Source organism: Dermacentor albipictus, chromosome 1, assembly GCF_038994185.2.
Source record: "Dermacentor albipictus isolate Rhodes 1998 colony chromosome 1, USDA_Dalb.pri_finalv2, whole genome shotgun sequence".
NCBI classification, from domain to species: domain Eukaryota; kingdom Metazoa; phylum Arthropoda; class Arachnida; order Ixodida; family Ixodidae; genus Dermacentor; species Dermacentor albipictus.
In genome coordinates, this window is record NC_091821.1 from 269,672,939 (window position 1) to 269,699,375 (window position 26,437).

At 42.5% G+C, this 26,437-nt stretch overlaps 1 protein-coding gene across 1 annotated transcript in view; it reads right to left on the reverse strand.

Annotated features, from left to right (window-relative positions):
* Positions 1-472: 472 nt before the first annotated feature.
* Positions 473-26,437, reverse strand: part of metro (membrane palmitoylated protein 7-like protein metro) — an 83,526-nt gene continuing 57,561 nt past the window's right edge. Inside the window, exons 12-16 of the mRNA XM_065449412.2 lie at positions 21,370-21,450; positions 19,492-19,694; positions 5,235-5,375; positions 2,628-2,776; positions 473-1,028 (exon numbers count right to left, since the gene is read on the reverse strand). Of these exons, the coding sequence (XP_065305484.1) occupies positions 956-1,028; positions 2,628-2,776; positions 5,235-5,375; positions 19,492-19,694; positions 21,370-21,450 (647 nt within the window). The 3' untranslated portion in view covers positions 473-955. The remainder of the gene's footprint in view (positions 1,029-2,627; positions 2,777-5,234; positions 5,376-19,491; positions 19,695-21,369; positions 21,451-26,437) is intronic.

A 26,437-nucleotide genomic window follows, 5' to 3' on the forward strand; every position in this document is an offset into this window, starting at 1 on the left:
CATTCATTATTACACAGCATTAGAAGCATAAAGACAAGATACTTTTTCACAAGGTCAATGAACAATTGTAAAGGTAGCACATTTGTATACACAGTTGAATTGTTATGTTACTGCTCAACGATACTGCATTCACAGTTACTGCAAGCTGCTGGAGCAAAGAGAAGAAGCTGGAAAACCTCCTCTAAGTGTATGTACACAAACTGTATGACAAGTCTTGCATCTACACCAGACAAAACCCATTATCTCCAAATGCTGCAAGTTTCTAATTTGCACTTAGAATGCTGAGCCAGAAAGTGTTGTATTTAGTGCTTTATAGACCCTAGTTTTTGGTACTAGCACACCAAATCACTAGCAGTCCTTAACTTTATTTTGAAAGATATCTACAGCTTGATAAGCTTCTAGCAACTTCATGTACCAGGGTTTGCGGTACAATGGCATCTCCGTAAAGCTAAGCAATTCGTTCTTTTGTTAAAAAAAAAATACTGCTGTTTGGTTGTGCAACCTGCACCAACTACAAAGAGATCTGGCCAATGCAGTAAGAAACACTGTAGTCTTGGCTTACAACAAATAGTGTTAAAAATTTTGCACAAACAGGCATTGTAGCTTGCATAGGACCACTTTGTACAATGATGCGAGAGGCAGCATGCCAGTGCATAATTGGCATTTTGTACTGGTATGATGTCCTATGCAAAGCAGTTCAGTGCAGTGCAAAGACTGCCACATGGTTAATGAATATGAAGTAAAATAGCATGCTAACAGACCCAGCTTGGATTTTGCAGACCCGAAGAAAGAAAGGATGATAGGAATGGGCAACCCTTTGTGGTCTTGTGTTGCCGGCACTGGAGCAAGTTGGCTCCAGTCAGGAAGCATGCTAAGAGTACTCAATGAAATACATAAAAATTTCTTGCACACTTGTAGCACCGTACCTCAGGAGAAACTTGCAATGCATTTTCATTCAGGTTTTCACTTCTGTACTGTGGGAGGATAGCACACTTTCCAGTTGGTAGCCCCGTTTGCATGGTAGCAGCCTGTTCAAAACATGGCAGCATTTTCATGAAGTGCTCATTATAATACCAATTTACATGCATTCAGTGCATCTGCCGGATGATTGCAGTGGTCAGGATGAACAATGGTTTGTGACACATTTGCACTAACAAGTGGCATGGCTGCATGCTGTTTAGAAATCCACAAATAGTATCCAACTGAAACAACTGCCAGGCATGGGCAAAAGCACACGACCACAAAGGATTGATAGCAGCCCTGAAGATTTTATATTCAGCACAGAATCCTCACTTCTGCTGCAAGTGCATAATAAGAACTAGAACCAGTCAAAGGAATATTTCAACAGCAAACAGGGCGCTGTTTCATGAAATGAAGCACATTTACTGTATCAGGAAAGAGCTGCCATTTTCAATTCTCAAAGCAATACAGATCTTGAACAAGAATGTTGCTTATACGACAATCATCACCATGTAATCTGTACAAACAGCAAGGCCATCACATGTCACTCAAGAGCAACCAATGTGACAAAAGTTCTACAAGCACATTTAAACGGAGCCACAGAAATGCTTCTGGCAGTATTACTTACACATGCAATGTGCTCCGCACTCCCACCAGATTACTACAAGGTCAAGTACGCAATGAGTTAAATAATAATACGTAAAAAAAGACAAAAGAAAAGTACACAAATTTACTGTACCTTCAGTCAATCACATGACAAAAATGTATAGTAGACCGAGTTTAGACAGAGCAGGGTGCAATGGCTGCTAACTACATTCTTGCAATTTCACAGGTATAACCATGCATTGGTTTTTCATTGCTTACCACTAAATTATGCCCTTGTATGAGATAACAATGGTTTAAAACAATGACAGTATTTCAAGATAGTTATGTACAAGATAAAAAGCACTTTTGTTGCATGGCTTGCTCATGACCAAAGTGTCAGTGCTTCACAGCAAGTTACATACAACATGTGACCAATGATGATTCCTATATTATTCTACATTAACAAGCTTTGTTCACACACTTGGCTGCCCTCATGAAATGCACTGCTCCCTACAACACAACTGCGTTTCCTTTTACAAATCTCTTGTGAAGATACCTAAATAATATCCCACTTGATCTGTCATATCATTATGTGCGGGGCCAATTTTCTGTATTTTTGAATTCAAGAAAAACAAAAAGATATCTGCTAATTCATAAAAAAAAATTACCCTGAAATTTTTAGGCATATTGAAGTACATCTGTCATTACATTTTCATCTCTTGGGACTGTGAATGCTTAGAAAAATGTTTCTAGTTCTGAATCATGATCTAACAATGAAATTAAAGGAGTTTGTATGAGCTAATGAAGCTGAGATATGCTAGTCACAAGATAAAATTGAAGCAGTGCTACAAGATGATAAAAATGCACTATATATGACAAAAAAATATGACTTTATGCAATGCATAAGCAACCGAATGTAGAGGTGCAAAATTAGGCTTTCATGCGAAATCTTTGTGATAGCCCAACAAAACGTAACTGCACACGCTTTACAAAAGCTTCTCCCAGCCAGCGCCTAGACACCAACAAAGGTTGCAGGGGCAAAGGCTCACTGGGACGTAACCACCCAGCTTGCAGGCACCCACTGTGGTTCTGCTTCCACTGCTTTCACAGCTGTCATCAGTTGGTAGAAGGCACGAGGAAGGTCCTCGTTTACAATGGTCAGATCAAACATGTGACCATACAGGAAATCCATCTTGTGGCCCAAATAAACAATGTCATGGAATTCATCATCCTGAAAATAATTATTTGATCCCTTGAGACAACTTTCACTGACATGAACTATCAACCAAGAGGCAGCAAGGAACATGCACACAATTACAGATTATTCACACAAAGCTCCATTGTTAAAATTTTTTAGGCTAAGATATTTGTTTCTACATTCTTGCACACAGGTATGCAGGATATTACCAAATTTTTTTTTTGATGCTTCTTCTTTTCACTTTTGAAGTGATTCCACCAAAGTTCAGTAAGCCCCACTGTGCAAGACACTTCTTATTAAGAAGGTTGTGCAGTGTCACAAGTGATGCAACCAAGCCTGGAAAGACATTCTCCTATCAAAATGCACTCGACGTGTGTGTAGCCTATCCCACTATTGTGATGACTATAAGTTCGTCAGAAAGCACAAATGACACTAAATAGGAACTGAATGCAAACTGAGGTGTTACTTAGCCCTACTATCACAAATTGTGTTGCCACTATCTTCGTCACAAAGTTATGCATTTCTTTAGGAGTGTGCGAATGTTCAAAACTTTCTAATAACGAATCACATTTTATCCAATTCGATTCCGTCTTTGAGTCAAATAGTTGCTGTTCTAAGTAAGAACATTTTTCAAATAGTTTTTGAATGCAGTAAACTTCTATTAATTCGAATGTGGTTAATTTGATTTTTTGGCTACTTTAGCCCCGACCGAAGGACCTAGCTGGTGCCCATGCATTTCTATGGGGCCATACTTTCATTATGTCGATCCTAAAATTGGTATTTGCCTAATAATTTGAACTTGACCAGTCAGCACACAAGCGCATGGCCCCATGGTGACCCCAATAGCGACCCCTTCAGTGGCACCATCTGTCTCAGCAGAGCTTAGGGGACAGTGAATGCACCGAAATTGTGTCGCCTCCCGACGATAACACTTTTCGGCCTGCTGTAGGAATATTTTCAAGCAATAACCTTAGCTCACAATGTCTGTATGTCTTTACAGTATTCACCTGATTCTAACACACAGTTTTTGTTCTTTTCAAATACTGCCAAATGAATCAGCGGTGTGTCTCGGTGCTTTTTCTGCATATTGTTTCCATTCAACCTGCCAGATAATTCCATCAATTTCATCAATCCCGTCAGTGTCAGAGTAATTCAAGTTGACTGTATTCGCACACCCCTACATTTGTTTAATGGGGCCCTGCAATGCACTAAGCAAAGCTTGTTGAGGGGCACCGATGGCACAACCCTGATGCGGCGATATTGCGCACTTCGTAGACAGGACATGACAAAAGAGTGATACTATGATGACTGGTTAAAAATGTAATGTGCGACTTACATTCCCATGATTTTGCGAGTGTTGCAAAAAAGCTCTGGCATTGTTTTACAATAATTTTAGGTATCATACAACCACGGGCAAGGTGTTGCAACCACTGGAATGATGCATCACATGTCGAGCGTTTCGACGTACCAAAGGCCATGAGAATGCCATGAAAACGCCATCAATAGGCTGAGCAGGCTTGACAACCATGGCATGCCGACTTCTGCTAATGCCCTGCTGCTATTGGGTGGCACCATGCGATGTCATGGGAAAGCAAGTGTGCACTTTAAAGCTGCAAAAATTTGAGCGGAGGGTAACTCTCATTTTGCTTGTATTTTGAATTTTCTCTAACTTTAACTTGAGTTTGTGTAGGGCAATCTTCACGATTCCTTTTGCTTTGCGTTCTATGACATGCCGACCATAGATCTACAGCAAATCTGGTGACCTGAAAACAGCACTGAAAGGCCTCTTTAATGGGCACAAGTTCACTTAGTAGTGTTCTTTGAGTCTGTAAAAAGACACTGATGCCAGGATGTTTATCTCTGCTAATAAAAACAGAAAACCCTTGATGGATATTGATGCAACAAGCATATTAAGAGAAAGACATATCTTTACACTTAAGAAGTCCCTGCATTTTTTATGAAAGTCACTTTATACCTGAAGTTTTGTCTTTTCAGCCCATTCTCTTTTCAGCCTATTCTCTTACGAAAGAAAAATACTTATGAAGCAGAAAAAGAAATTTTGAACAATAATTCAAACAGTAGCACAATTCCATGGAAGCCACATTGCATAATGTCACAAATGACATTTCAGAACAAAGTAAAATATTATGTGACATCTGTGCTGCTCAAATAATTGCTGAACTTCCCCACAAGAAGGTCAACAATTAAGGAACCGTCTAATGCTGTGTTTCCAAAAGTGGCTTGGATTTTGAGAAAAGCCAGCAGAGCTTCAGAGAATTCCCTTTGAACACACCACAAACAAACAAACAACAAGCAGCAGAGCTGACAATGTTTGGGTGCTTTCTTGCCAACTGTACAAGCAGCATGAAAAGTTTCAGTACAGGCTGCTAAAAAACAGAAGACACGATTGCTCTCAGCTGAATGAAAAACGTCACTGAAATGCTTAACACTAGATAAAAAGAAAAAAGAAAAGAGTGCCTTAAATACACACCGTAAACCCTCGTGAGCAGTTTTCATCAAATGTAGAACGTGCACAAGCCTTATTTCTTGTCTCCTTCAGTATTTCAATGCTTGGAGGCTTGATAAATATTACGAATGGCTTAAGCTCCGCCGTTCTCAGCATTTTCAGTGCCTGAAATGTACAGCAGTTAAGTAGTGAGAAATATAACTGGCTACATGAATTCAACTTTAACACATTCTATATTAAACAGCTGCAAAAGTGACAAAAGGCAAACATTAAACCTGCCATTCTTGCATACAATGCAGTCAAGCACTGAGCAGAAAAACAGCGATATGTTCAAACAGCATGAAAAGCCTGATGATGATGATGTATAGGGTTTTTTGGCGCAAGGGCCAGGGATGGCCAAACAGCACCAAGTATTGGTGCGGGAGAGTTGATGATGCAGTAACAACTGTCAGATGTATCGAGGCTGTATAGAGGCATAAAATATTTATTCCCCGTAATGTACATAAAATATGCAAGTATTAAAATGTCAAGGACAAGGAATGTGAGCGATGACCATAAAATATATTCTAAAATGAAAAAAGAAGAATGAAAAAAAAATGTGTTGATTCCACTAGCACTAACACCTCACTAAGAGCCTTGAACACAAGGGTCTGGAGGCACGTGCTCTACTAAACTTAGTACTAAGCTCGCAGCAAAACCCTCTAGATAAAGAGACAGCTACGAATCTCTCGGGCTAATAACATGCAGCACAACATCATTTAAAGAGTTATGCACTGCCCTGGTTTCAAATAGAGGTTATGGGTCAAGAAACAGTGTCGGATATAAGGGTATATTTTGTTTCTATGCCAAAGGAAAGTGCCGTCTTCGCTCTTCTTCTGCTTCCCGGCACTCCAGCAAGACATAGATTACGATCAGCCTTTCGCCGCATCTGCCACAGGGGGGAGGTTCAACGCCAGTTAACGGTATGAATGTGCAGCATATGTATGCCCTATTCAGAGGCGGCAAAATAAAATTTCAGATCATCGTGACTTTGTTAGTGATGGCCAGTTCCCTAGAACTAGCTTAATTAGATGGAGCTTATTGGCGCTTATTCAATGTTTGCTCATTCTACATGTGTTGCCAATAGCTCCCGAGTTTTTTTTAGTAAGAATGGCTTCAAGTATGTGGCAGGAACAGGTATGGTTGGATTTGCAGGTTTTGTTGCTATTGAAGTTGCCATTTTATCTGCAAGCACGTTACCCGCTATACACCTATGCCCAGGCACCCAACATTTTACAACCTGTAGGTTGGATGCATACGTTTTGCAGTGCAATGAATACAGGTCGTTGATAACAGAATTTTTGTGTTTTGTAGCAATTGGAAAATTTTGGCGACACTTAAGGAATCTGTGAATATAAAAGCCTTTGGGAGTTTTGCTTTCTTAATGTGTTTAGTGGCTGACAGTAATGCATAAGCCTCTGCCAAGAATATGCTGGTTTCAGGGTGTAGAACATCGGATTCCGAGAATGATGGGCTGGCAGCTGCATAAGAGATGTTGGCTTGCCACTTTTAAACATCTGTGTAAAGCTCTGAGCCGTTGTACTTTGACTGAAGCTTCAGGAAGTGCATCTGTATGTGCACATATGGAGCATGTTTTGTTGCCTCAATAAATTGTGTCACATTCAACAAGTTGCCATTGCCATGGTGGCAGCAGCTTCAATGGAGCCGTCAGACAATGTTGGAGGATTGAGACACCCATTTTCTGAGAGAGTTTCCTGACCCGCACTGAAAAAAGCTCGCTCACTGAGGGACGATTATGGAGTAGTGCAGCAGACGTCATATCATTAACGGATGTGTAGCAAGGGTGTCAAGGGTTAGACTGCACCTTGAGGAAATATGTGAAACTGCTGAATGTTCTCTGTAGGTTAGGGGACCACTCAGTGCTCGGAACGGCAGAGCGATATGCCATGGCACCGTAGTCTAAATGTGACCGAACAAGGCTCTTGTAGAGGTTCAATAGACACTTCCTATCACTTCCCCATGTTGCATGAGAGAGAATTTTCAATAAGTTATTTGTTTTTAGGCATTTTGCCTTCAGATCTTTAATGTGTGGGATGAACGTCAATTTTGCATCAAGCACAATACCTAAAAACTTGTGCTCCTTGATCACGGGTATTTGTTGCACATGCAGTACGATACTGAGATCTGGAACCAGCCCTCTATTTCTTCAGAAAAATACAGGAACCTTTCTGGGGGTTAAGCTTGAATCCATTTTCTTCTGCCCATTCAGACACATTGTTTAGGCCTTGCTGTACCTGTTGTTCACAAACTGGGAAATTACAAGATTTGAAGCCTAACTGTACATCATCAACATAGAGAGAATACATAATTGCTGGAGGTAGCAATGCATGGAGCATTGTCACCTTAACAATGAAGAGCATGCAGCTGAGCACGCCTCCTTGAGGTACACCAGTTCCTTGTGTAAATGTTAGGGACAATATATTGCCGATTCTGACTTGGAAAGTACGGTTAGACAGGTAGCTTTCTATAGTGTTAAGCATATTTCCTCAAATGCCCGTGTGCGACAGGTCTCGTAATACAGTGCAGTCCACTTATGATATCAACAAGAATGAAAAATTTGATTATTATAACCAATCATCGCTATATCTGAACTGCCGTAAAAAAATTTTCAAAAAAAGCTGCCGAACATACCTTCATAGCCCCGAAACCGAATTTTTCACCTACGATAAAAAAAACTGATGTTGTAGAAAGAAGGCTGCGAAAAATAAAACATTTATTTATACCTCTAAACGGCGTGTCAAGCGTTAGGCACGCTGGAATAGTTAGAAATCTGCACTTGCTTTCGCAGAAGTTTCAGGTTCACAAGTGCATCACGTCCAGTGGCTATGCGAACACTGGCGGCTATAATTTAGTGTACATGAAATCAATGACCAACTCTACTGATGACAGTACACTTTGTGTGTACATTGGGGTTGGTGTCAAAGACAAGCCCCTGTCAATCTCGTCGCCTTCGTCGCACAACGCCGCCGTCTGTCGCGACAATGATCTTATCAATATCTTTTCACAGAACGAGGCAGTGCTATTTACACTCAGAAACTCCTCCATCGAAGCACCACCTATTTTATCGCCAGCAGCAACATGCTCCCAGAGTTCAGTAATGTCAGCGGCTGCTAACGTGTTGGTTTCTCCCACGGGGGTTTCGGCCGGGCGCACGAATCCCGCCGTTTCCATTCATCGACATGGTCACTGGTTCTAGCATTCACGAACATAGCGCTCACGGTTTTCAAAATCGTCAATATTATTGACTGTGCGAACCGGTACTTTGAGTCTTGCAAAATTTGCAGCTTCATCTCAAGTGACACGGCTTTCCACTTTGTCAGGGCACCTACTACTGCTTCCACATCACATTTCCACCCTCGCTGAGGGAGAGAGAAAGATTGTAGAAAGGGAGTGCAGGGGTAATTCCCTTCTAGGATTTTTTTTTCTCTCTGGATGCTTGCCGGCGACGCAGACGCGAAGCAGCTGACACTATCTTGTAGCATGCTGCGCCAACTTGCGATGCTCTTCGTAGCTTTCGCAATCGGCGTGCTGGCGGGACGCACTGCGCGGTAATGGTGGCAGATACGGACTCGCATAGGCAAACCTCTCGCCCCGTCTCGGTTAGGGGAACTTAGCAAAGCAAATTTCTCAATTATTCTGCATGGAAAACGCCGCCCAAAAGGCAGAATTTCGATCGTTATATCCAATATGCGGTGAATAAAATATCTTTATATATATATTTTTTTCTCATATCCCAAATGCATAAGTTGATACTCGATGTATTGTTATATGTGGTATCGTTATAAGTGGGCTGCACTGTAATACCGTACCGCCATGTCGTGTCGTATGCATTTGCCATATCTAGGAATACAGACAAGAAGTACTGCTTGTGTACAAATGCATCACGGATGTTTGCTTCAATATGCAAGGGATGGTCGGTTGTAGATCGGCCTTTTCTAAAGCCACAATGAAAAGGATCAAGCACTTTGTTGGACTCTAGGAAATGTACGAGACGGCGATTGACCATTTTCTCCAAAAAACTTACAAAGGCAGCTTGTAAGTGCTATAGGATGGTAGCTGGTCAGCAATGAAGTATCTTTACAGTGCTTCAAAACTGGGATCACAATAGCTTCTTTCCATTTAGATAAGAGGTACCCAGCAGCCCAGATAGTACTGAAAAGTGTGTGGCGTTATTTGTGTGTTGGAGTGCTGGTGCTTAAGCATATCGTACATGATTCTACTGGGGTCCAGTGCAGAGCTCTGACATGCTAAGGAAGCTTTAAGTTTGGCAATGTTAAAAGGACGGTTATAAGGATTGTTTGGGCTATATTTTCGATTCAGTAGCTTAAGTTCTTCTATTGCTTTATATTTCAGAAAGTTGTCCAAATAGTTAGTCGAGCTAGACCCGTGCTCGATGTGTTCACCAAGAGCGTCAGCCTGGTCTTCCAACTTGCTCCCTTCATCCTCTAGGAGCAACAGATGGATTTGTTGCCCCTTAAGCTTCCTTAGTCTGTTCCATACTTGCGCCTCCTGTGAGTATGAATTAATACCGGAGACGAACCTTTCCCAGCTTGCCCTCCTAGCTTTGTGTCACGTCCACCTTCCCTGTAATTTAATGTTATTGAATTAGATCAGATTTTCCGCAGTTGGGTATCGACGGAGTATGCTCCATGCTTAATTTTGTTTCTTCCGCGCCTTCTTGCACTCATCGTTCCACCACGACACTCGTCTTTTGGATAAGATATCGCTCGATTGTGGAATAAATTTGCTTGCTACATCGATGATGAAAGCGGTAAAATAAGCTTAAGCGTCGTCAATACTAAAATCGGTGATAAAATGCCGGGATAGGTAAGTTGATTCCTTAAAATAATCCTAGTCAGTGGAAGCACACGTGGAGGACATTCATGTTGTTAAATTAAGTTTTAAATTACAGGGAAGTGGTCCCTTCCGTAAGGATATTTAATAACGCTTCACTCTAAGTAAGGGAGAAGAGCTGTTGAGCCAATCGATAGGTCTATAGAAGAATAATTGTGCAACATATTGTAATAAGTTGGTTCGTCTTTATTGAGCAGGCATACACCGGTGTTTACTAAGAAGTTCTCTATGAATCGGCCTCTCGCGTCACATCGCGAGGCTCCCCACATTGTGTTGTGAGCGTTATAATCTCCCACGAGTATGTAAGGTTAGGGAAGCTGATCAATGAAGTTATAAAAGTCTGGTTTTTCGAGATGATGGTTCAGGGGTATATAAATGGAATGTACAGTGACCAATTTATTAAAAAGAATAGCCTGAACTGACACTGCCTCATGGGATTGTCTGAAGGGCGACATGTCGGCAAGCTACAGACTTGTTGGACACTACTGCTACACCGCAAGAGGCGTTAGCCTCATCGCAGTCTTTCCAGAAGATGGGGTAATCAAAATGAAAATTAGTGTTCATAGGTTTCAGATGTGTCTCTTGAACACACAGCAACTTTGGATTATGTTTGTGTATCTAATATTGTCGAGGTAATGAAGAAGTCCTCTGACATTCCATTGTAGTATTTGCATCTCCATTATGCATAAATGTGTTTTCTGCTGTGAGTTTAAAAGACGAAGATTAGCTCATGGGCCCTTTCCGGGTGCCGTGATGCAAGCTTTGTGTTTTTTGAAGTGATTGCGAGGGTTTTGTCGCTCCTTAGGCGGTGGCGGCGCCATCTGGCTAGTTGTTGTGTCCATCGCCTCTTGCGAGGTGTTGGACACGCATTCTTCCGAGCGCTGCATTTGGCATGAAGGCCTCGACACATCGGACGAGACCTTTGAGGCCACCGGCCTGGAGGTCGATGGTCCCTTCTGCTGGAGTGGTGGAACAGTGCTAACTGTAGCCATCGATGGGGAGGGGGAGATGGCATCACTACTGGCTCAATGCATGGGGGCCGGACAGCCGCCGGAAGTCGTGTCGCCGTCCCCCAACGCATCACATCGGCAAAAGTGTTCTTGGGCAGGTAGGATACCCGCCTACATGCCTCCTTGAAAGTTATATTTTCTTTTACTTTATTTGTTACTATTTCCTTTTCTTTTTTCCATGAAGGGCACGACTGCGAGTATGCAGTGTGCTCCCCATTACAGTTTACACAATGGAGGGAGTTCTCGCAAGATTCAGAGGCGTATCCATGGGCACCACCTTTCGAACAAGTTTGGCGGCCTCGGCAGATTTGTGAACTGTGGCCGAAATGCTGGCATTTGAAACATCTGAGGGGATTTGGCATGTATAACGAAACATGGAGCTTGATGTACCCGGCCTCGATGGACTCGGGCAGAACACTTGAAACAAATGTAAGTATCAGGTGCTTTGGATTTCCTTGCTGTCACGCTTCATCTTAATTCGTTTAACAATGATGTTCTGCTCACTAAAGCCCTCAAGGAGTTCAGCTTCAGTTAGCTCCAATAGATTATAACCTAAGACAACGCCACGATAGGTATTCTTAGTACAATATGGGGTTACTGTTACTTGAGCATCCCCAAATGACACTAGATTGGGCAGTTTTTCATGCTGTTTCTGGTCGTGGAGCTCTAAGAGGAGATCACCACTTGCCATCTTTAATGCTTTATAACCTGCACCAAAAAATTAGGTAAGAGACTTCGAAACAAGAAATGGCGAAATTGTTTGCACTGGTCAATCTGGTTTTTCAGAATGAATCACATGGAAAGAGGGGAACGATTCTTTTTGGCGACCAAAAAACTGGAAGACTTCATCGGTGCACCCTTTTTTCTGAGGGCGATCAGGAAGTGGGGGGAAGGAACTAGCCATAGATGAATGTGTAGTTTTCGGCAGTAATGCCAGCCATCCACCGTGACACTGCAAGGACTTTTTGTCAGACAAGTGAAACGAATAAGAAGAATCTGTAGCGAAAACAATTATACCCACCACCTAAATGACCTTAAAGTAACGCTAGCGGAAAGGAACTATCCACAAATTCCTCTAGACTGGGCTTATGACATCGCGTCAAGATTAGAGAAGCAGTCGGAATTAGTAGCTAAGAAACAATCTACAGCAGAATCTGAGAGACTGCCAGCCTCTATAACAAAATATTCTAATGCCCTCCTAAACATAAACAACATCATATGAAAATACAACCTAATGCTATAAAGTAACGAGCGTCTGAGAAAAGTGTTCCCGGATGTGCTAATGGTTACCTATCACCAAAACAGAAACCTTAAAGACATGTTGGTGCATACAAAAGTCAGCCAACATCCTCCCCCATAATAATAACCTTATTCTCCCCCAGGTGCAATAATTTGTATGCTTGACTTTCTGTAAGAAACAATATATTGGTGAAACAGGGCTATCAATGAACGTCAGGTTAAACTGACATCACGCTGACACAGCTAAAGAACTTCCCAAAGCGTTGCTGAGCATTTCAACCAACCAGGTCATAACCTTGATGAACTTAGACTCTACATACTACAGTTTAAAAAATTAAAATATGAGGTTTTATATGCTAAAGCCATGATTTGATTATGAGGCACACAGTAGTGGGAGACTCCGGAAATTTGGTCCAGCTGAGGTTCTTTAATGTGCACCTTAGTCTATGTACATGGGTGTCTTCGCATTTCGCCCCCATTGAAATGCGGCTGCCATGGTCGGGATTCAATCCCGCGACCTCGTGCTTAGCAGCCCAAAACCATAGCTACTAAGCAACCACGACAGGTACACTACAGTCAAATTTCTGTTCTGCGTGAGACAGAAAATACAGAGAATCATACCTCATTGATAAGTTCAAGACATTGCAACCAATAGGCATTAACGTTTCAAAGAGAGCTTTAGAATCTATTCGCTACTCTAAATTTCAAACTATAGGCAACAGCATTCATTGGCTTGCTTAGTTTTGTAATTGGGTTGTCAATAATATTCCAACCTCCCTTTTCTTTCACTCATTCTTTTCGCTGTTAATTTATACATTTATTCTTTTTTTCCATGAGCACCATTTTCTGCTGCTACTTTTATTCTCTCTTTTAGATAGATGATAGTTCACCGACTTCCAGCGGAGCAGATAAAATCCCCCCCCCCCCCTGCTTCCCTTCGTCCAGGCCTCTTCCACGAAAAGAGGAACCCACTATGGGTTCCTCTTTTCCGGCTGACACACGGTGCTACCTCACATTCCTTCACAGACGTTCAGTAGCACAACTTTCTTTTCAATTCTACACCCTCGGCTGCTAACACACCCTCGGTCATTGCCTCGCTTCCCTGCCTTACCCGCTACCCCCTTTAGAAGAACCGTACTTATATATTGACACATGTACTTGCTTATCTTTATCGGGCGATCACGTATCACCACCTAACAAATTTTATCGCGCAGCACAGGACGCACCTGCATGTATCGGAAGTTTCTGGAATGTTGTCGATGGTTCCATCTGATGCCTGTCACCGAACCTTGTGTAATCTGATTGCATGTATGCGCAACGCAAATACTGTGGAACTTTGTGGGTACTCGAAATATACACTGACGCAAGTAGCCAAGGCCTCGGTGCCATCCTAGTCCAAAGAAAAGACGGACTTGAACGCGTGATATCTTACGCTAGCCAATCGTTGTCAAAAGCGGAAGGCAATTATTCTACAACCGAAAAGGAATGCCTCGCCATCATTTGGGCTACAGCAAAATTTCGCCCTTACCTATATGGCAGGCCATTCAAAGTCGTCAGCGACCATCACGCCTTGTGTTGGCTAGTGAATATGAAGGACCCTTCAGGACGGCTGGCGCGGTGGAGCCCAACACTGCAAGAATATGATATCACTGTAACCTACAAGTCTAGACGAAAACAATCTGATGCCGATTGCCTATCAAACGCCTCCCGTGACTCGCCGCCGTGAGATGACAAGGATGACGACGCCTTCCTTGGAATATTAAGCGCGGAAGACTTCGCTGAACAGCAACGAGCAGACCCGGAGTTGAAAAACCTCGTCGAGTATTTGGAAGGGCACACCGATGTTGTCCCTAGGGTATTTAAGTGAGGACTGTCATCGTTCTAGCTTCAAAACAACCTACTCGTAAGAAGAACTTCTCACCAATCCGCGCCAACTACTTTCTTGTTGTTCCCTCAGGGCTGCATCCAGAAGCATTGCCACCCTACATGACGATCCAACCACTGGATACCTCGGATTCTCCCGGACACTATTGAGGGTACAGGGAAGGTATTATTGGCCGTGCCTGACCACCGACGTCGCCCGTTATTTCAGGACATGCCGAGACTGTCAGCGACGCAAGACACCACTGACAAGGCCAGCGGGATTACTACAGCCAATCGAGCCTCCTTGCCGACCATTTCAGCAGATTGGGATGAACTTGTTGGGACCCTTTCCGACGTTAACAACCAGAAATAAGTGTATCGTTGTGGCGACAGACTACCTCACCCGCTTCGCTGAAATAAAAGCTCTGAGGAAGTGGCGAAATTCTTTGTCGAGAACATCTTGCTGCGACATGGAGCCCCAAAAGTCCTCATTACCGATAGAGGAACGGCCTTTACAGTGGAGCTCACTCAAGCGATTCTGCAGTACAGTCAGACGAGGCACGGGAGGACAACTGCCTACCACCCACAGACGAATGGTCTTACGAAGCGCCTGAACAAGACCCTCGCCAACATGCTAGCAATGTACGTCAACGTCGAACACAAGATCAGGGATGCCGTCCTGCCGTACATAACCTTTGCTTACAAGACGGCGGCGCAAGAAACAACACAGATCACGCCATTTAAGCTGGTTTATGGCAGAAATTCAACAACGACACTCGACGCCATGCTGCCGCACGTCACTGACGAAGAGAATCTTGACGTCGCTACCTATCTCCAGTGCGCCAAAGAAGCCCGACAGCCCGCCTGCCTACAGATCAAGAACCAGCAGCGTACCGACAGCTGACACTACAACCTCCGACGATGCTTCGTCGAGTACCAGCCCGGCGACCGTGTTTGGGTTTGGACCCCGATATGCCGACAAGGACTCAGTGAGAAACTATTGCAACGCTATTTCGGACCCTACAAGGTCATCGGACATATTGGCGCACTGGACTATGAGGTCGTGCCAGATGGCATTTCGCATTCACAGCGGCGCCGCAAACAATCTGAAGTGGTCCACGTGGTGCATCTTAAACCCTTTTACGCATGCTGACGAACTTCCTCATTTTGTTGGTTCTTTGCTACGGGTGTTTTTCTCTATTACTTTCGTTTGTTTGCAGCATAGTTGACAATATACTGTGCCTAGGAGAGCCTATGTCGCCTTGAAAAAGACAAGTCTACTTGTCGAAACGTTGGCTCCTGCTTTCACCTTGTTTTCGTTTTGCTCAGCATTGTTTCATGCAGTTTTAGGCTTCTCAACTATTCAAGAAGGTGCCAGCAAAATTTCAGCCACAGCTGCGTAGTAATAAAGTGACTATGTGCATTTTTAGATGGGTTGGTTGTACCTCAGATAGTTGAAGTATGCCCATTAGCACTGTGTTGAAAAAGCATTTACAGCACAAAGAAAAGACCGCATGAAATGGCTACCATCATTGTAGAGGCCATTTTCCTCTCTTTTATGAGCTCAAGCAGTGGCATTAAGGGTGAAATGGATGCACGCAAAGGCTGATGAAGTCAAAAGCAACAAATTTTTGGCAGCAACTGCCAAAGAAACAAAACTCAAGGAACTATTGGCACAGATGGTGTTATTTGACTACAATTTAGCATCCCATGGTTCTTCCTATCATCACACAATTTCCTGGAACATGCAGCTTCACGCATTCAAACTGTTTTCAACTGCCATTTTTGGTGCATGTTGCGCCCTACTGTCCCACTGCCTTTTCTAGTGCGCACATTTGCATCTCTAAAATAGCTCTCATGTTCGGCAGATGGTCAAACAGCATCGTTTTATTAAACCAAGTGGCACAGCCTGCGATAGCGTGCTTATATAAAAATTCCATCGGCAACTGGACTAAGAAAGAAGTGATGACAGGCAAAAGTGGCTCACGCTCTGGGCTTTCTATGCCACTTTGAGAAATCAATGCAGTTTTTCCTACGATGATGGACACATCTTTTCAGCGAGCATGGGTACTTAAAATAGCCACAGCCCTGGCAGTCATAAAATCAAATAATAATAATAATAATAATAATAATAATAATAATAATAATAATAATAATAATAATAATAATAATAATAATAATGTTTATTTCGCCTTAAGATGTACAGATCATTTTGGCGGGTTGGCCCAAGTCAGGAGGAGACTTGTTGGGCCGTACCCTGCTCAACAAGTGCTCGACGAAAGTGATTCAGAAGATGCTTGGAAAGTTGCACACTGTTCATGGCATGCACATGGCATATCCTTCCGAAAATAGCTTTGAAGAATGCTAATCCAAAACGACAGTGAATGTAGAAGTGGAAGCAAATGTGGCCAAACAGAAGTGGAAGATTAAAGCCATTCTCACGGAAGATTGCATAACACAAGAAGAATGTCTCATATATTTTCCAGGAAGGTTTTAGAGGCCACATGTCAAGTACAAATAAAATAGCACAGTTCTAAATCTTAGAAGGCGTTTTTGTCACTTTGCATTCTTTTAGCAAAGTTCAAGATTACAAAGACTAGTGTTTCTACATAACATTACACAAACTTCGTTTGAGAGAGTTTTCTGGGGTTAAATTTTATGCAGAATGTTACAGTGGACTCAGATTTATGGTTTGCCTTTCTTCTTAGAGTAAACTTGAAACTTTGAACGCAAGGTGGGAGTGCAATTGTAGCCCATGCCAATTACATATATAATCTTTTTTTCTCAGAAAACTATTGAAGTAAAAAAAAATGCTCCATAGTAGCATTGTTCTTGCTTTCCTAATATTATATAAGCACAAGAATGCTGAAATTTCTTTCATTTTGATTTTATTTTGCAATGGTAGTTTTTCTGACTAATCAATGCCTTGAACCCTTACTCTGACGATGTTACGGGAAGGAAGAAGTGTACGTCTATGCACAGATGGCTTTTAATGGCATAGCATAGAGCAGCGAAAATCCTAAACTCTTCTTCGTCGTCTCCAAGACCACAATCAGTGTCCTCTTCTTACCACATTACAGATTGTGACATCGCCCCTTGCGGAAAAAGCACCTTATTGATGTGGCTCATTGGTCTGAGAAAGGTACGGTGGGAGACGGCTGATGTGGATGATGCCAGACGGAGAAGGTACGGTGGCATCCAATGGAGACACTTCATAGGTGACAGGGGTCACCAGGCGGAGGATGCGATAGGGGCCGTAGTATCACGACAGGAGTTTCTACGAAATACCAACACACCGAGTTGGAGACCAAACCAGCACAAGAGCACCTGGTTCGTATTCCACGTCGTGATGGCGCTGGTCATAACGGCACTTCTGGCATGTCTGTGAAGCAGAAAGACGAATGCGGGCAATCTGGCGTCCTTGGGTCACTGTGACTATGACATCCCAAGTGTACTCTGTCGGAGAGTCGAGTGTGGTCGAAAGGAGAGTCTTGAAAGGCAGTCGGCTCACGACCGAAGAGGAAATAGAAGGACGAGTAGCCAGCTGTGCCGTGACACGAGGAATTGTAAGCGAACGTGACAAATGGTAGAGCTGTGTCCCAGTCACGATGTTCAGCAGAAACATGCATTGCTAGCATGTCAGTTAATGCGTGGTTCAGGCGTTTGGTAAGACGGTTAGTTTGAGGATGGTAAGCAGTAGTAAGCTTGTGTTTAGTAGCACACGGTCGAAGCAAGTCATCAATGACTTTGGCAAGAAAGTATCTTCCGCAATCTGTGAGAAATTGACGAGGTGCACCGTGGTGTAAGAACGTCCTGAAGCAAGAAACCTGCACCTCTACCAATGATGTTACGAGAAGGCAGAAGAATACGTCTATGCACAGATGGCTTTTAATGGCGGAACCAACATGCATAGAGCAGCAAGAAATCTAAACTCTTCGTCATCTCCAAGGCCACCATCAGTGTCCTCCTCTTCTCACATTACAGACTGTGACAATATACTCTATGATGACAAAAGTTTGCATCTATCCCTACGCTATTGCTTTTAACATGCTGTCCAAACCCAAAAGTTTTCTTAAAATTGAGCCAGAGATTAGGAAGTTCACTTTCACAGGTTGTATCCCCCCATAAGAGAATGTCTTGCCTACGGGCACCACCTTGGGGCTTGGCACTTTCCTGTGTATAGCTGGCAACTGCTACTGCGCTTTGTAGGAGCTTTCAGGGAGCACATCTGTGGCAGAGCCTGTCAGCATTCACATGAGCAGACACCTTCAAGGCTGCCTTGGACAGCACTAGCCTGTCCGCAATATCTGGTGCACTCCTCCAATTTTTGTAGTAAAATGTTTTAACACATGTACTGCTGGGCCTTGATCTGCTGCTCATAAAAGTCGCGAGGCCTGGCTCACTGGGATGAGAATGGCTGGAACGACTTTGTTCTTTCTACTCTTTCCTCTCCTTGTTCTTTGCAAGTCAATTACACCCCCCACAAGGATGTTTCATCACACCCAGGCTTCCATTTACTTCTGCTCTAACATTGCCAAAAAAAATTGATTGTGCGTAAAGCATTGTCAACAGGTCCTTTCAGCAATCCCTCCTTCCATTTTTCAACTGTGAGATCAGATTTGTCCAATGTCTCCAAGCATGCTCACCTATGTTGTATTTTCCATGAGATCCTCCGTTCCATTGCAGACATCAAAACATATGGGCAAATCTCAAGGCAGCTACATCCTTTATTCTAAATTCCACTGCCAGTGACAATAAAGAAGTGACTTCATCATTATTCCCATTTGCTTAGCCCATTATTCTCTCTTTCTTTGCACTAAATAATATGCACAAACAAAATTGTTTAAGGTGTGTTGTTTGCTCTTAGACTTGAATGTGGAATTGCACATTATTTACTGCTATGGTTTTGCATCAGGCCTGCACATCCAGCCTGAAATAAAGTTCCTAAACTGAATATAGTTTTCTGCTTAGGAGTTAGCATATGCCATTTCAGTAGAAACTCATTCACTGGAATAGTGCTAATCTTGCCCAAGCAAGAAACTCATTAACCAACGAAGATATCAATACGCACAATTTCATACAAGAATGAAGTTTTCAAAGCAGTCACAAGAATTCAAGGCGCACAGTTCTGAATCAGAAATTCAGGCTTTGTACTGCAGCTTCACCTACACACTTGCTAGAAGCTACGAATCAGGGTGCCACCTCAAAGTCATCCAAGGCTCAGAGGACAAACAATTCTCAAGATGTATTCATACCTGTGGATGTGGATTCAGCACGCATGTGTAGCCCAGGTCAATGATGGCCCGAACAGTGTCAAGGCTGGTCCCATAAAGGTTGCCTCTGTACTCCCCGTGCTCAACAAAGCGCCCTTGCCGGATCTTTTCTTCCATTTCAGATCGGCTCACAAAATAGTAATCTCGACCATCAACCTCCCAGGGCTTAATGGGACGACTCGTATCTTGCACATCAAAGAGAAGAAGCAATTTCTATTAAAGTCTAGCAGCTCCTAAAATACTCTTCATACAGTAGAAACAAAGTAGAATATGCCATACCAAGATGCCCACGTAGCTACCCTCATCTTTATACAGGGTCTTCATAAGTTAAAACGATTCGTAACTTTAATAAAAAGGCTACGCTAGCTACACAAATGTTGCTTGAAAAGGTGGTTTATGTGCTTTGGTGGACAATTTTCACGGACATGTAGTGTTAGTAAATAATGAACAAAGATTTGTTAACTTTTTTTTTTCTTTTTGCAAACATGATATATGCTTATATAAGGCACTTGAAGATGAGCATATTTGAAAATGACTCCACTTTGTTTGATACTCCTATACAATTTGTGTTCATGAAATTTTACTCTGTACACTCATTTTGCATTCAGAGGCAGAAGTTTCAACACAAAGATGAACCTCCTATGTGATGCAGTCGATTGCGGGGGGAAAGGGAAAGTCAGTCTTGTCAGCTAAGAGCAGTAGCACAGCTCTTAGCTCCACCCGGCTTATAGACTGGCTTTCTACCAGGAATCAGCTATGACACATGGGGGGTTCATCTTAGCGTCAAGGTTCCTGCATATGAACAGGAAATGAGCAAACTGGGTGCCAAATTTGATGATGAATATCTATGAACACAAGTGTTCTAGAAGTATCAATGTGAAGTATCAATAGACCTGCGGCAAGTCGTTTCTTCATCCATTTTAATTTCCATTAACTTATCGCTTCTTTATTTCATTAATTAAGCACAAGTCATTTCCCCTATGTTGTCCTTGGTGTCAGTGTTTGTTGGCTTCTTATGATATGACTAATAAAATCGGGCCCCTCGGTTAACCCCCTTTCTTCTCATATCTCTATAGCAGTATCAAACAAAATGGAGTTGTCTCCGAATATGCTTGTCTTCAAGTGCCTACTATAAATGTATACCATGAATGCAAACAAAGCAAGTTAATCTTTGTACACCATAATTGAAAAAAAAAGAAAAAAATGCAAATCTTTAATTATTCATTCACTAACCCAACTGGTTCACAAAAACTGCGCCCGCCAAGTGCATAAGCCACCTGTGCAAGCAGCATTTGCTAAGCTAGAAGAGCCTTTTTACTAAAATTACTGATACTTCAACTTTAACAGCCTTGTAAAGCATAGAATAATGCCTCCTTTTGAACAAACTGTTACTAGATGCATGGGGAAGTTCCAAAAAAGTTCTGCCATTAAAGTTGCATTGCACACGGTGCTACAATGCCAGCTGAGTAGCATAGCAGCAATGCATTTATGGTTGGTTACGTCTGTGTTGCTGGTGCAAAAGCAACTCGGGCTATCTTGCGCCAATGAGAATGCATTTATGTTGCATTTTAAATACATCCTATTGGTATTGTAATAAAATAAAGCTCAATCACGACATGAAAATTAAAAAAAACAAGAATTTTTTAGTCAGGTTATTCCAAAATCAAAGTTTGCACAAGGCAGCATGCTTATATACCAATTCCATCATTAATTCAACCAAGAAAAACAAAAACCAATTTAGAACACACCCACTGCAGCAATTTCAAAAGCTGATAAGCATTTTTCAAGCTTTGAAATTGCTAGAGACAGATGAATATGCCATTACACCACATGCTGGAAAAGTGTCCTATAGTCACTCACAAGGAATTGTAGTTTTAAACTTGTCAGGATCACTTGCAACAAGCCTTCGCTTTAGTTCGTTGCGACCAACACCTGGAGGACCTGGAAAAAAAAATTACTTGAACATCACCACTGTTATGTCAGCACAAAGCAGAAGGCAACGTCTTAAGAACCTGCAAAAAATGAATAACTGTTTGTATTTTGTGTAGTGCAGTACATACAATGCTTTGACACCTGTGGGAATGCTGAAATATGAGTATTTAGCACCTTACTAACACAAAATTTTAGCAGCACATAATAATATCGGTCTGACCACACATAACAGAAGAATAATGGGGATGAGAGAACAGGGCATATAAAATGGTGAGCACCGATTCCACAGACTTTTGCTGCCACAACTTTTTCCTGAATATTTGTTCGGTGTCTATTGTTGCTTTTGATATCTGTTACCGATCACATGCACCAAAAGAACAATACGTAGTGGCTTAGGGCATAGAAGAAAAAGGACCATTGCATTGTACTGTTGTATATGCACAATTCACCTATATTTTGAAAAAGATAGGTAAATGTGCAACTGTAAATGTTATGCCTTACAAACTGCTGAAACTATGATTGAGGGTTAACAGCGACATGCATTACTCACAAGACTGGAAGAAGAAACACAAAAACTAATTTGTTGCTTGTAATGAGGGAATGGCCTATCCAATTTTTTTTTTTTTTGTCACAGTGAAATTTGTGGGACAATCAAGCAGGTGTCTCAATGGAAGGCAAAGCATCATTCTAACAATGAGAAGATAAGCAATAACCAGACATCTTGCAACTGAATGCCAGGAGTGTAGTTGCACCCCTCCGTTCACCACTGTAATGTCATAAAAACTGCCAACAGACTTGTAAAGCAGATTATCGAAGCATTTGTCAAAAATAGCCTAAAAAACACTGTGTCGATGTGCAGTCGGGTTCACCGTTTAAAAAGCAAATAATTTGACAAGTACATAGTGATAAGATTGCATGGTACATAAATTTGATCAACCTAACTTTTATATCGAATTTTGGCTTGAATGTGCATATATGTATTGTTCTCTATGCAATAAATACAGTTACTAGTCAGCATCATGTGTGTGAGCCTTACTCTCTTTGTCCTGCTTATCTCAAATCCTGTCATTTTTTTCATGCTCTAAAGGCGACATGTGCAGGGTGCTAAAAAAATAAAATTATAGTGATACCATATGATATTTTAATTAATTCTAATGCATCCTATGTGTGCCTCTGAAAAATAAACTCATACTTGTTTTCCAGAAAAGTTCACCAAAGCATGACATGCATGGTATAATGAAGTACGAAACCAAAACTACAATAGGTGGTGTGCAGTCTCAAAGGCTGTGCTTTGCTGTATTGCAAAAGGCAGAAGTTTATCACCTCCAAATCACTCCTTCAGCAACCTCAGAGTTCTCAATTTTGTTTTTCCAGGCAAGAACAAATCGCTATTCCTCTCTCCCACTACAAAAATCTGGTGAGAGAATAAAGGTGCTGAATTTCTGGATTTTCTTAAGTAAAAAAATCAGTGTGTGTTACGGTCACGGGCATTGCCTTTTCCAGTTTTTGTACTGAAAATAACTTGTGCCAGAATTCATCTTGTGACGACTGTCGACGGCAATGCGTTAGCACTGAATCAATATAGTGACACATCGTATTGTCACCATAAAAACGAGTTATGTATGAGGCGCGTAGTGCAGGGGGCTCCTCTTTCGCACTTCCCTAAGAACACTTGGCGCCATCTAGTGCTGCCACCATGAAGCCTGTCCGTGGCTTCCGAAATGTATGGCGCCTGAGGAATGCGTTATGCAGCAACTGGACTGCTATCTCGCTCCTCTCTGGACACGCTGCGCCATCTAGTGGCACTGCTGCAAAGTCTGCACATAGCTTCTAAGATGAGAAGTGTGGTGCACCAGTGCCTGTGAATGCTGAAAATTGTTTCCTCGCTTGCCGCACACTCAGTAGCACATGCTCAGTAACCCAAGTTGATGAGAAGTTCACTAAAGAGTGGCACGTACCTAGTGCATACATGGAGCAGCTTGCTAAAGCGCTGTGTTCATTGAAAAGCAGCACATACCCTGTGCATTCATGGCACAGCCTGTGAAAGCGCTGGGTTGCTATCCTTGAGGAACCCACATGACGTACATTCTATTCCGCCCAGCATTGGAGACAGAGGATCTTGTGTCATTTTAGAGCGCCATATTGCGAGTGGCATATACAGCACACACCTACTGGCACATAGCCGGTAACCCAAGTTGGCCTCAACGAGGTTCACTGGAGGCTCTCACAGACCGAGTGGCACATACCCAGTAGTCGAAGTCGGCGTGAAAGTGTTTCTTTGAACAGTAGTGCCTACCCAGTTCCACATCTACAGTGACCCATGTCAACATGAAAAAGGTTCATTGAATGGCAGGTATGTACACACTGGCACATAGTCAGTGACCCAGGTTGGTCCGATGGTTTCAAACCTAGTCACCTCAGCACAGCAGCCTGATGTGCTACCCATTCGACCAATGACTACCCTGTGTCACCAAGGTAGGCAGGAAAACAGATACAAACACACAAACAAACATCCAAACAGATTGATAGCCTCCAGAAAGTGCGTGAAGTATCCAAAGAATGCTTATGCATTAAACTGGGTGCACATGAGCATCCCGGATAAGTTAAAATCAAGGAAATATGGTAACTCTACGGTGAATGAGTTTGTGTGAAAGTAATCAACAAAGGCCATTAAAAAATGAAAAAGCAATTATGGGGTTTTACATGCCAAAACCATGATTTGATTACAGTCAAACCCACTTATAACGCTACCGGTTTTAACAATATATCGGTCAACGAGAAGCTGCTGCACCGTCAACTTTTGTATGTGTTCCATGGTGAAATAATCTGCTTACTACAGTGCCCCGATGCCGCATTATCGGTTATAATGATAAAATCTGGCTGCTGGGTGTCCAAGCCAAAAGGTAGTGAAATGCAAAATCCGCGAAAAGAAAGGAAAAGAAAACCAGAAATTCGAGCTGCTGCAAGATGGGCCACTGCTCCAACAGCTGCCGCACACTAGTTTTTCAGCTATCTCCGCGCGCCTCTCTCCCGCTGCCCTTCCATCCCTCCGAACACGAATGGGCTGCGCTCATAGCTCTAAGCCGCCCCACCCTCTGAAACACGAATGGACCGCGTCAATGGCGTTGCTCGCAGGTTGCTCGCACGTTGCTTGCTGGCTCCTCATTCAGCGCAGTTCTGCAAACAGCTTAATCGCTCGCATTCGTCTTTGTTGGTTGCATCAAAATTGTTCCTGGCCATGCGGTTACTCAGCCTCGTTTGATGAACAGTTGGTTTGACTCGCCGCCGAAACGGAAGATGGCTGATCCACCCGCTATTCATCGGCAATGCACAATGTTGCCGGTGAAAAGAAAGCGCATGGCTATAGATTTGGAAACTAAATGCTTCTAACTGATGAGGTGATCGTCGCAAACATGCTTGCATCAGACAGCGATGGCGATGACGGCAGCGATGACGCAGTAGGGCAGGCTGCCTCAACGTTGTCCTCACAGGAGGCCCGGCAGATGATTCAGTCCCTCCGGTGCTTCGTTTTCACGAGGAACCTTCTGCTGAACTATGTGGAGCACCTAGATGTCTTAGAGGATGCAGGCGAGCTTCGCGTAAAGCATGCAAGGCTGACAGACATAGGGTTTTTCTCGTGCAAGCCAGTGAGAAGTGCGTGGCGAGATGCTTGTGGCAACCTCGCCTCAGCGTTTCTTCTGGATTTCTCAAACTGACAGGCTGCGGCGACAGCCTTCTTGCAATTTTAAAAAGCCCCTGGGCCACCAAAGCGATACCTCGGTGGTGCTCGCATATTGCATGCCACCTGTGACTTCTCTTTGCAGTTGTTATAGCAGTGCCATTCTTTAACGCCAACAGCCACGGCTTGTTACACGCAATCGGAGCTCCAAGGAAAGAGTTAGAGTGAATACAATCAGCAGCTGGATGGAGGAAAGTGCTGGGGGGGGGGGCACTGACCTCCCTGTTATTATAGTTTTCTCACATAAGCTCTGCCATCCCCCTATTTTGAGTTTTTCATGCAACCCGGTTATAACAATTATTGGTTATAACGATGGAATTTTCGTGGCCCTTGAATACTGCTATAAGTAGGTTCGACTGTAGGAGTTACGCTGTAGCAGGGGAGCTCTGGAATAATTTGGACCACCTGGGGTTCTTTAAGTGCATCTAAATCTAAGTGCACGGGTGTTTTGGCATTTCGTTCCCACCGTAACAAAAGTAATTTGTCTTTTTTTTTCAACAGCCATTAGCATAAGTAATGAAAGCTGCAATGAACAGGTCATTAAATGACAGCTCACGAAAGAAAAATTCCAAAGCATAGATGACAGGTGACCTGTTCTGGCTCTCCATAGAGGGGCTCATTCAGTTTTTGGTTGAGACAGGGGAAAAAAAAAAAACACTGAAAGGATAGATCATGTCAACTGTACTCTCTTACATGAAGTGGACTGCCACACATTTTTTGCAGAACTGTTTAAAGAATCCAGTAATTAGATATGAACATTTACTACAACTTTCCAGCATAAACATTCACCTTTCTTTTTTTAATAGTAAATGCTTAAATATAACCAGAAATTCCCATTCTATGTTGACTATCACAATATGCCAACCATACAAATATGTACATGGCAGCAGTGTTAGAAGTAATGAAACATGTGAAACCATGTCTGTTACTGAAACTGAATTTTAAGCAGACTAAAGCACAACAGCGAGAAAGAGTCCATAAACAAATTTTCTGTGTAGCTGGAAATTTAAGAAATCTTGAACTTGCATTTTTACATGAAAATATCTGAACAGCACTTTGAAAATAAACTGACCCCAAAGTAAAGAACCAACTTTTCTTAGATTTGTCAACATCTGGCCCATATATTAAGGTATTGTGCAAACTTCATAACTATTTGAACTTTTCACTTCAAAATTATTCAACACTAATTACTATTCTTTTCGACTTAGCTTCAAAGCAAAAAAATGGATATTAACACAGGCCTAATAAGAAGTACGA